General features: G+C 32.0%; 1 protein-coding gene across 1 annotated transcript in view; it reads right to left on the bottom strand.

Moving 5' to 3' along the window:
- The window catches only part of LOC118204523 (dnaJ homolog l(2)tid, mitochondrial-like), a 93,886-nt gene that overhangs the window by 54,137 nt on the left and 26,793 nt on the right, over positions 1–12,956 (bottom strand). Inside the window, exon 3 of the mRNA XM_085808513.1 lies at positions 10,833–10,916. Within this exon, the coding sequence (XP_085664639.1) occupies positions 10,833–10,916 (84 nt within the window). The remainder of the gene's footprint in view (positions 1–10,832; positions 10,917–12,956) is intronic.

Genomic DNA, 12,956 nt, shown 5'->3' with positions numbered 1-12,956 from the left:
ATCAGGAGATTTTTCTCAACGACAAAAAGTTTTAAATGATAAAATTTTATTTTTAATAATAAATTAAATAATTAATATCTGAAAGTTCATTTACTAATTCTTAAATGCAAACAGTACAAAAATACTTACATGAAAAATAAAGAACATTTTTATTATTTGCAAGTATTTCAATCACTTTTCATACAAATGCTATGAACAGTGGCAGATTTTGCTTTCATTAAGGAAGAAACCTAATAATTTGTTGACAGCAATTGCCACATAGGCCTGCTTTTGCAAATAAGATTTCTTCTAATGTGTTATTACTAATATTAGATCTAAATTTAGTCCTTATTTTCGCAATCACTGAAATCCTCTCACACTCTGCATTACTTTGGGGTATTGTCAATATGGCCAACATTATTCTAGACAGTTCAGTATACTTTAAAATTCCATCAGCACTTTTCAGTTTTCCAATTAAATTTCACAAGCAAATAGTAACGGAACAAACAATTAACGGAACTGGAACTAGCTAGTTTTATAACTATCCAAGTTTTCTAATTGTAAACTGAGACTGCAATTTATGAGTAGTAACATCAATATCATCCTCTCCATGACTAAATGAAGTATATAAAAAAAATTAGCATGTAAAAGCAATTTATCATTGATTGGAAATTTATGTATTATGTAATTATATACTTGGCAGAACAAGCTTCTAATGCAAATACACTTATTTTTTGTCTTCCTCTCTTATTTTCTGTCTTCCTTCCATTACTTTGTTAAATGCAGCCCTTATTACCAAATCTTCATCTTTCACCTGATTTTCTATTTCCTCATAATCAACATCTTATATAGAATTAGAAGCAAAACAAAACCTGGTTTTACAACTTTGATAAAATGTCTTTAAACAGATCATAAATCACTCATTGCAAAATATGAATTAAATGGAATTTGCTTTATAACTGTGTTAAGGACATCGAATGATGGCAAAGTGAATTGTACAAAAAAAAAAAAAAAAAAAAAGCTTTGTTAAGGTGGTCCAAAGACAAAAATATAAATATTCGTTTTCATGGGCTCATAGTCAGGATCGAAGCTAGGGGGGTGCAAATGATCTTAAACCGAGAAAACGAAACTATGATATGACATGAATTCATCAGTGGTAGAGTAGATGAAATTGCTGAGCACCGATTTGAAAGTGAATTAATTGGTTGGCTGCATGACTTGTTTTAAGGTTCTTTTTCTGATGTATTATAAATTGAATACAAACGAGTTTAGCCCAGAGAATTCTCCTCTAACACAGCTTTCTTTCAGGACAGCACTCACATGCTTTGCTACAGTCAAATAAATGAGCAAATAAGTAACGGAACTGGAATACATGAGTTTAAACAGACCATTGAAATATGGATGGTAGGAATAAAGACACTTTTGAGGATTTTTTACTTGGTGTTCAATTTATTTTACAACAATTTTTCTGCTATCTGAACTAAATCATTCTAAAACTTCTTTTTCTATTTCTATTCCTATTTCTTGAACAAGCTTACACTTAACACACACAGCCCATTTAAGCAATTCTCTGTCATTGTTGAGTGCAACCAAGTTTTTAGTCCTCGCAGGGTACTAAATGAATGCTCAACAGTATATGTAGTACATGGTTGAGATAAAGAGTTTTGTTTCTGGGGGGGGGGATGTGGTTTCTTTTAGCAAACCTTCCATAGTTAATTCCTTCATGTTGTTGATCTCTAGTTTCTTCGTTTTCCAGAAATTATAAACTCTCTCACTCTCAAAATTTTTCAAATTATAAAAATTGAGAAAGCACTCCGCCTTTTTGGCATATTCTTCCACTAGCATCTTTAGCATAGCCACAGGATATATTAACAACAAAGAAAATGCTGGTCAATTATTGCTGGAAAATCTTTCTTCCAGTGATAGTAGTATTAAGGAATCCAGATAAGGGATAAGAGACCTTTTTCAGAAACTATAAGAGACTTTAAACTTTTAGCTTTCTAAAGAACACTCTTTATGAAAAATATAATTTTCTTTTTTTCCTAATTCTATGAAAATTGTACAACTTTCAATTGTTTCCAACAAATTTTTTAAATTGCAAATCTGCAGGAATTCCTTTGACCATGCCTATTTTTTGCTACATTATTATTATTTATTTTTTATTTTTTTTTCCAAATTGCATGTACACTTTGGCTCCTTGAAAATTTGTTGTAGGAAACTATTTCCCAAGCATGCCATTCAACTAAATTTTTCAAAAAGTAGTATGCGATTTAAGTAAATTCCGTATAATGTGAAAGCATAATACAGTACAAAGCCCGAAATCCGGATTCATCGGAACTTCGGCGATTCCGGATATAAGATCATCAGTTTAAATCTAGTAAGGTGGCATGTAGAAATTATAAAATTAAAAATATGAAATCATGATTATGAAATAATGAAGTATTTATAATCTTAAAGGGTATAAAAATTTTTTTAAAAAAAAGGCTTACTATTTATTTGTTTACCTTATTAAACATTTCTTTCGATGCAAGTTGTTTAAGTTGCTTCGTTTTTTGTGCTAATACTTTCTCTTTAATTCTGTAGCCAGACATAATCTCTTGTTCAGTTACATTGTTGAAGTCCTGTAACTGTTGTGTCGAGAATTCCGACTAACTTGTCAATCAAAATTTTTTTGTTTTCAGTAACTTCTCTGTTACTTTCTTCACTATCAGTAGTGGTATTTTCTGGATCTAGAACCATACTACAGATTCTGCCATTCATTAACTGATTGATGATTGAGAAGCACTGTCATCACAATGAAAAACTTCTTTTATATCATCTTCACTTATTACTACTTCTCCACATTTATTTACAAAATCCGTTAATTGGAAAATTTCACCTTTGTTTTGTGATATCGAAAAACCTTTAAAATTCGCGGCTACCATCAAATTTAGCTATCGTCCACTATACATATTTTCTATGCATCATGAGCTTGGTGACTAACAACAAGTTGTTCTGTTAAATTTTATTTTGCTTCTATCACGCACTGAGGCAATTAAGCCTGAACTGTATTAGTTATTTATTATACTTCTTGCACATGCTTAAGGCTTATCAGAGTTCTGAATAAATAAATTCCACATATACTTAAGCCTTATTTAGGTCAGGTGCTAGATATCTTACCGCTTGAAACAGTCGCTGTGGGTCCTAGTCCTATATTCTGCGACACGGTTCGGCCATATATGATCCATGACGCTGGTTTTGGGTTTATGTGAATAACAAATCAGTTATTCTTAATTCAAATAGCCTTAAATGTAATCTTTGGGTGTATGAGTATCATCAACAAAATCTATTTTTAGCATATGGAAAGAAATTTTTGTTCAATTTTTCCTCGTCAACATTTTTTAGTGCATTTAACTTTAATCTGCAATCATCGTCAAGCGTAATGTCAACATAAAAGGTTACCATACTCCTTTACTTATTCAATTACTAAAATAAAAAAATAAAAATAAAAAAAAAAAAAATTAGGCATCGCTACATAAATCATTACTCAAGTTGTCATATGCTGATAAACATGGGGTGATGAAAGGAAAGTATAATAATAATTTGCCAGGTTGGTGTCAGATCAACGATGTATGTATGTATGTGGAATGCTTTGGTTTGAGGTGTGTGCCAAGCAGATATGCAGCAATGGAACCAAATTACTAATCATACAAATTTATGCTAAAATGGTTGTTTTTTTCAATAACAAGGTATTTTATTTAGTGTCTAAGTGAAATTAAGAATCGGGACTCTCCAGATGTTTTATTAGGCGCGGAGGGGGAAATCAAATGTGCATGCATAAAACCTACGAGAAAAATGGTGGTGGTGGTTTTGAGGTCCGGATTTTAGATCATTCTGGATAATGGACATCCGGATTTCGGACTTTGTACTGTATAATATAAGCTCAAGTTAGAATTATTAATTTTCATTATACTGTTTATTTTTATTTTAAGAATTATTAAAATTAGCAGTTACTTGTATATAAGCAGATAAAGTAGTGATAAATATACATTATGCTAAATGTCAAATTCTAGAAAGCTATAAATATAGATATAAATGTCTAATTAAAGCTATAGAGATAAGGTTAAATTATTTGAATTTGGGTAACGTGCACAAGGCTTATCTGCCTGAGCGGAGGGATGCCTTCGTGCAGGACTCTGTGAAGAAAACTGGCTCATATTTCATATTACACAGAGGAAAATCCATGAAAGCCAACTATGCAAAGAGCTGAAGGCCTGAGCTCAAACCCAGGTCAAAAGACCAGAATTCCCCAGCATTAATTATTGATGTGACCTAAAATTACAAAGAAATAGTAGTGCATATTTAGACTAAACTTCTCGGTTTGATTTGAGTAGCTTCTGGTTTTAATGAGAGTGGCTTTCACTTTCCTGGCATTTTGCATCAGTTAATTCCACTTTACGTAGTTTATTTAACACAGTGTCCACAGTTCATAAGAAAAAAAACGTATCTATTTTTCCTTCTGGGTATCCCTTCGACACATGAACTGGTTTTCAACTCCTGCATCAGACTGTGATAGCCTCATGCATCCGTGTTCTTCTCCTATCGACCGTTCTGGATAGAATACTTGAATGGTGGGACTGCAAAATGTAAAAGCAATGCAGTAAAACAAGCAAAAACAACATATAAAAGAAATTTTACTATTTTAAAATAAACAGGACTGAATTGGGAAAGATGAACTGATGTATAAATGTAAAAAACGTATAAACGAGAAACTTATGAAAGGTTCTACACTGTACTTATTACTGCTCAAGTACTTGTTTAAATATGAAATTATATTTATTCATTTGTTTGTGGCTTATCCCACTGATTGATAGTGACACTGTGTTAAATAAATTACGTAAAGTGGAATTAACTGTTGCAAAATGCCAGGAAAGTGAAAGCCACTCTCATTAAAACCAGAAGCTACTCAAATCAAACCAAGAAGTTTAGTCTAAATATGCACTACTACTTCTTTATAATTTTAGGTCTCTGATATCATAGCAAGCCCACGAAATTCTTCATGGCAAGGAGTCCAGATTATGTCTGCTGCATTATGTCTGTCAGAGCATTGAGCACCATATAGGTGACAGTATGACTTCACTCAGTTATGACCCCAATTTTGGAGGACAGCAGCCTGGGGAGACGGGTCTGACATTCTCCCACTCCTCTTCCCCTCCCAATAACCTCTCAAGAGGACTTTCAGTTTGCCGTATATTTAGAGTGCCCCCATGCTGCACAGACACTTTCGTTGACAAATATCCATGCCTTCTCTGGAATTCGAAGCCAGGCCCTTTGATACAACACACACTAACCACTCTCCTGATTAGGTGGCAAATATGAAATTCTTACTTCACTTAGTAATTTAAAAATTATTTGTGCTATGTAACCCAATGAAATCTCAGAAAATTGTTTGCTTCTTTTTAAAAAAAAAATTGTCACAATATCACACTGGTTCAAAGTTTTTTTATCCTTATCATTTTCAGTTATAACTAACATCAGAATCATTTACCAAAAAACTAAATCAACACTGAAAAAGGGTTTAGACGAAACATACTTTGCACGTTGAGGATTATAAGGATTGTTGAGAATTCTGCTTTTTAAACTGCATTACTTTAACAACCCTTTTAAAAAGGATTATTTCAGATACTCACCAAATAAATCAACTAATTTCCTAACTTTGGTCACTTATGAGATATGGGAATAAAGGTGATAAACATTATTAGTTGTGAATTTACATTGGAACCAGAATGATCATTAACTTAAGTGTAAGTTGGGAAAAATGATTTGTACTATAAACAAATTTAGCCCTGAGAAACTGAGAAAATTATTTTGTACTGCCTTACTGTCTTGAAAACTATCTCATTCAGCACAAAATTTGATAACAATGTGTGCTGCATGCTGGACGTCCAAAAGCAAATTTACACTTTCTTTAAAGCACATAGCCTTTTTCTGCAGTCACACTGAGAAATGAAATAAAAATATGACAGATAAAAAAAGAATTTCTTTAAAACGAAATACTTTTTTTGCAAATGAAACTTAATTTCTTTTATTCATTTTTTGATATAAAAATCTACTTTGATTTAAAACTAATAACAATAAAACAAAGGTCATGCATTTTTTAATTAGTGAAAGTCCTTGAGGATACTGCTTTACATTGTAGTTGAATAATTAAGAGACTTAAAACTGCTTCGCTATAACTATAAAAATAATCTATTTTGGTCTTTGACTAAAGAACAGCTCCCTCATTTTTCAATATTGAAACAAACATATGATTAGTCTTAGCCATTTGCATTATAAATAGCTTTTCAGAAACTTCACACGGATTTTTTTTGTTTCCACAAAAACAAAATAAATAAATGAAAATATAAATAAATAAATAAATAAATACATAAAATTTTCATAAATACATACATAAAATTTTCAGTTTTATCTTCGATACATAATAGCTAATCATTTAGCAAGAAAGCAGGAAAGCTTATTTTTGACTTAATATACAACTAAAATACAGTCAAAAGTCGTTGATTCGGACACCCATAATCCGGAATGATCTATAATCCAGACCTCAAAGCTAAAAACTTTCTGGGCATGCGGCGCGTTGATGCATGCGCATAGGGGTTTACGCGTGCGTGTAAGACATTTACGACTGCGCATATGCGTCTGCGCAAGCGCAGAATACGTTTTCGCATGCGAGCTTTATGTATAACGGGACGGTATAAGCTAAAATTATCCAATTATCTATTTCAGTTAATGTTGATGATTGCGTTGTTCCTTAATCTTCGAGTTGGATCCGGCTTATTATTTTTTGCAGACTGTAAGAGCAATTTTATAAAAGTAAACTTGAACTTTCGATTATGTCAAATAGAATTTCCGATGCTGGAGCTCCCAAAGGATCTACAAAACGAAAGTATGTTTCGATGTCCAAAGTGAAAACAAAGAGTGGAATTGCTGCAAAAAATGGATAAAGACATGAAGAAGGTGACAGAGAGGTTAGTGAAAACGAAAATATTTCGATTGACAAGTTAGTCGGTATTCTCGGCACAGCAATTACAGGACTTGAACAGCAGAACTTTGTAACTGAACAAGAAATTATGTCTGTTTACAGAAAGTATTATCACATAAAATGAAGCAACTTAAACAACTTACATTGAAAGAAATGTTTAATAAAGTAAACAAATATTAAACTTTTTTTTGTAAATTTTGATACCCTTTAGATCATAATTGTTCTTTATTTCATAAATTACGGTTTCATATTTTTTATTTTAGAATTTCTGCATGCCATCTTACGAGATTTAAACTGATGATCTATAATCCGGAAAAATCGATATTCCGGAATCGCCGAAGCCCCGAAGAGTCCGGATTAACGCCTTTTGACTGTAGTAAAATATATGATCAGACATAACGGGTGGCCATAATTAAACTGACAGTGCTCACAGTGTTCTGTAGTGTGATTTTGCTGTGAACCCACACCAAACAGTTAGTTACCTTTGGTGAATGTAAGGGAATTGCTGTGACTGCATGTGGTGATTTATCATCCCAAATTCGGCAGTTCTGAGTATTCACAGTTCCCTTCAGGTAAAAGTGGGCCTCGTCTCCCAATAAGATTTTCCATGGCCAAGCATCATCCATCTCCATTCTGGCAAGAAAGGTGAGAGCAAAAGTCAATCGCTTATCATGGTCGGGATACAGTAACTCCCGTACACGGCTGATCTTGTACGGATAGAAGTTGATAATCTTTCGTAAGATTTTCCATACCGTACTGTAAGGCATATCCATATTTTATAAGACATATCCATAAATAAAAGGTAATTTTATTCCGTATTAATTTGTATTTGTTAACACTCTATTTTGTATTACACAGCGCCAAATATTCCCCTAGCGGTGACTTTTGGAACTAATTTTTTTTTTTTGCGGAATCCTTCGTCCCGTCTTGTTTAATCTTCCTACAAAATGTGGTGTCATTCTCGCAAATAGATCGCGCTACAGAACACTGTGAGCACTGTCAGTTTAATTATGGCCACCCGGTATTTTTGACACACCAAAAATCAGACTCAAATACTCCATTTATTATAACTGCATTCATAAATATATTTTATATTGATGAAAACAATATATCCTTTTATTCAGCATGGGCTTTTATCAATGTGGTCTTATTTCAGTTTGGGCTCATATCGGCATGGGTTTTTCTCTTGCACAAAATATTTTTCTATTTTTTTCATATATTTTACACTGTTACCATAAATCAGAAGTTTCTAAATCATATACCACTAAAACTAGGGAGAAAGTAATCGAGGAGGAGAAATATGCAAGTTTATATATATTGCATAATTGTTATTAACTGTAATAACCAAGTCTAGCTGAGCAATTTCAATTTAAGCTTACACCTACTAAGTGGTTATGGATGTGCATGAAAATAGCAATGAATCACAATATCCTTGGGTCACAGCTAATGTTGGTTCTATCTTACGAAAATTCTGAAGAAAAAGAATGAAACTAATCCTCTTTCTCAGAACTAATACAAAATAAATATTCACCCGCAAATTTTTTCCTTAAAATTTATATTTAGAATGTAAACAATGTCTAATGTTCAAAGCAGTTCTTATTTTCGAGTAAATACATTATATGCATGTGCTTCATTAAATAAGATTTATATACTAAATTGTGCATATATATTTTTAATGCAGTACCTACTGTCCTGTAATATAGTTTTAAATTTAGAAAAGGATTGCTTAACTTCAATGGCATTTATTAATTCTAGCAGATAATCAGTTGTGATGCTACATAACAAAGAATACAACTTCAGAAACTTTGACCCAAAAATCTTGAAGGGCAACTAACTGTTTATTTAGCATTCTGGTTTGGGTTTTAAGGGCAGGACAATACATTTTTCACATAATTTCTCATGGAAAATAGTATTAAAAGAATGGTAATCTAACAAACAGACAGAAATCAGAAAATAATGGGAAAAGTCCAAAATTTGTAGATTTATATTATAGTCATGGGGGAAAAAAAAGGAAATTTATGGATCCATTTTTTTGGTAGAGAAACGTAATATTCAAGAAATCTCAGAAAGTTCCAGATATGTCATATCATGATAAAATCACTAACCTAAGAATAATTGACTCATTAAGTGAAATTTAGGTTAAAAATACTATCTTATAAGCGTGAAACCTAGTATAACTAAATAATGAAGCACAAAGCTCAGTAATTATATAAATGCATATTTCTTAAAATATATGAATTTACGTGAAGCTGGAGTACTAATAGAATATTACAAATTTCCTTACTTAAATCAAAGAAGTTTTACTGACATATGCAGCAGAACATACTGTTTTCTTAAAACTATGCAATGGAACATTGTTTTCTTATAACTATATCAAAACCTTTATTTTGGTCAAACCTTCAAATAAGCACAAACACTCAGCCTTACTTAATGCAACAAAATTAAGGTATTTATGTGTTAGTGCAACCATCATGGTGCAGTTTGGAGACATTTTACAGAGATAAAATTATATGACTTACAATTAAAAAAACTATTTAAAAACACTGCATATATTATTACATACATATTTTAAGTTTATTAAGGATTTTATCCTGAATATCAATCAATCAGTAAGCTTACTTGCAAACAGAGTTTGTTTCTTTTGGTAAAATGAAAATTTCATGGTGACTGCCAGTACTGATTCTAGACCATCAGCCACCCACGCGCAAATTAAAGCCAGCTGCCCTTTTTTACAGAAATTCAATATGTTTGACAATCGTTATGCCACCCTAAAATTTGGCTGGCCACATGCACTATTTTCCTACATTTATAAAATTTATATAAAATTCCTATATTTTTATAAATGGTGTAATGTAATAAAATTGTCCTAGCCTGAATTTCAATCTTAATGGATTCCTTTCTTAGTACCTACATATCATACTGTCAGCCAAAGAATAGTTGCCAAGCATTGCAGTTTAGTGCCAATTATGAGCAAGCAAGATGTCTGTACTTTCATTTGATGCGATCCCGTTCTATTTTCATTAAGCCATATTTTGTTTCTATGAACACGGATGTATATTCACTGTTGCTGCAGTATTTTTTTCTTGCATTTAAAAAAAAAATTATTAAAATTTGGGTCCTGCCTTCTACAGAACAGCAAGCAGTGTATTTTTTTCAAAGTTATAACACTGTATCATAAAAAAAAGATATGCCTTAATGAACATGATATGATCTGCTGAATATGGCCTACAAAACTGAGACAGATAGAACAATCACCTGCTGGAAGTTTGTACTCACAGCGAAGCGGAAATTCTGGCAAAATCAGACGGTCTAACAAAATAGTAAAAATTGACAAAAGCCTTTTTATGAAATGGGTGAACTCTAATTGTTTACCTTTCAAGGGTTATCAGATTTAAATTATTCTTTCTTCCAAAATATGCACAGTACCTATCAGTCGTTAATACGTAATGCAGGCTGTGTTTGTTCGCACCCAATGCAGTGCATTAACTGGAATATATGCATGCTGAGCTCACGGATAACTATCAAAAAGTTAAATAGGCATCAATTCTTTCAGATTTCTGTAGAAATGATCGGCACAACTTTGGCAGGATCTATGCTAATTTACATGGTTTAGTGGCCAACTTGGAATTTGTTTTTTTATGTAATTTAAATTCACAGTCAAACGGGATAATACATTAAGTATCCTTTTCTTAATATAAATCACTTATATGAACTTACATGATACAAGATATATCTAGTCTTGTAAACATTTCAAAATGTTCTATGTTTCACATATGGCAAAAGTAAAAAAAAAAAAAAATGACATAAATAAGAATTTATGAAATGCCACAATCACCTCGTATGCTTCAGAAAGTTCCTGGAATTTTGCTTCAGCTTCAGGATCTCCTTTATTTATATCTGGATGACTTTTTTTTGCAAGCTGGAAAAAAATTTTATTTTTAATTTTTTGCAAGCTGAGGAAAAAATAAAAATGAAATTAATAATCTTATGAAACAGTCACAAAAAACTCCAAAAGACTTTATTTATTTAGTCTTTGGTGCATATCTCAGAAATTGCTTCTTACATAACAACAGATAACAGCTGTGATGTAACAGCAGAAGTAAACCTCAAAAATAAAACAGCATTCCAAGTAGAAACCACTAATTTCTCACACTATATGAATAGCAGACAAGTACTAATCTAAAGTGAAATTACTATGAGTGCATTATTTACAAAAGTAGGTAAAACATGACTTCTAAACTGAAGTACAATGTAAATATGATCTAGATAGCCATAAAAATACAATAAACATTTACACACCTACAGCTGCACTTTCCTCACTGGCAGTGGCGGCTCATAGCTAAAATTAGTGGGGATGCTGTTCCAAAATAATTTAACCTTTGTTTTAAAATTGTGCAAAAGGAAATAAACATGTATAAAAATAACATTTATTTTGAAACTTCATGAAATCTTACAAGAAAAAAATTAAACATTTTTTAATGACTTTAACCAAAATTGTTACAGTTCAATCTTTGTCTATTCATTTAAAAATGAAATCCATTCTTTTTGTTTTAATTTGAACGAAAAGATCAATAATTTTCTCCTTCATCTCTGGATGACAACCAAGGAAATTTTTCTTTATTGAAAGCAATGCAAGCACATTTAGTCTTTCCGAATTCCTAGTGCTTCTTAGAAAAGTTTTCATTCTTTTCAATGTTGAAAAGCAGCATTCTACCTCTGATGTAGTCATGGGAACCGTCAAGAGAATTTTTAGCAGTTTCGTAATTTCACTAAGAACATCATCTAGATTATTTTCCAGGATAAATTTTAGAAGCTCAATTAATTTGCAGTATTCATGGATATCAAGAATACTTTTAGTTCAGTTTCAAGCTTTTCTTTGTCAATCATTGGATATGCTTCAGTGGTCAGTACTATTTCTTCTGTGGAATGTTCATTCCTAAAACTAGCGAAGCATTTCTTGTTTAACAATTTAGCAGCTGCTAAGTGTTTAGTGGAAGAATATCTGTGCATTATACCATAGTATAAAGTCACATATTTCCTTACCTTCTGCCATCAGTGTCTTTGAAAAATTCTCGCAGTACTTATTTCTAAAATAGCAGTTTTGAAATTTGTTATATATTCGTTAACTTTAAACGCACTAATATCTCTGGATTGCATTTAGTTCTATATTATTTCAACATAAGGCATCTGATAAAAAAGCTCTAACCAAAACTTGAAATTATCATCATTTAGATATTTTATAATTCCTGTTGATTTTGTAATAGGAACAGTTGTTTCATTTCTTGTTGTTGTTCTGCATTTGATATTGATTGAATTTTAGTAAGGCAATTTTTTAAAGGTTGCAAATTTTCATGAACTCTGTTTATGGTCCATATGATGAAGTTCCACCTTGTGGAGGAATACCACATGTGTGGAGTAAAAAGAAATCACATTTCCAACAACATGCTACAATTTCGGCACTGCAAGAGCAACAGTGCTCTTCTCTCTGCCCAGCTCGCATGCTGCTTTCAGTGTGCGCATGCGCAGAACAGCCAAACACCACGTCGCTGGAACTGTGAAGCGCGCAGTTCTAAACAAAGACTTTCATACCTTTTTCACAAAGTGGGGGATGGCTACTGGCATTAAGTTTAAGGATTATGTATTGTAAAAATATAAAGAAAGAATTAAAGACCAAAGGGCACACTATATAAATATTAAAAATAATAATAAGTGGAAATAAGGGATGCTGCAGTTCCACAGCGCTTGTTACGAGCCGCCACTGCTCACTGGTAACTTTTTTTAGACATTTCTGTACACAGCGACATTTTTTTTTCTTTTTTTCATTTTGCTAATATCTTTCTTACAATGTTCTGGTTTACAATAGTTTTAATCTTGTTAGTGCACTTTTTTAAGGATATTAAACATTTACAGCTACATTGGTTGTGATGTATCCTAACACAAAATAATTTTAAGAATTTTG

This window comes from Stegodyphus dumicola, chromosome X1, assembly GCF_044657685.1.
Source record: "Stegodyphus dumicola isolate Sdum_Otavi_A_Nest chromosome X1, ASM4465768v1".
NCBI classification, from domain to species: Eukaryota; Metazoa; Arthropoda; class Arachnida; order Araneae; family Eresidae; genus Stegodyphus; species Stegodyphus dumicola.
This window is presented reverse-complemented; position numbering and strand designations above follow the sequence as displayed.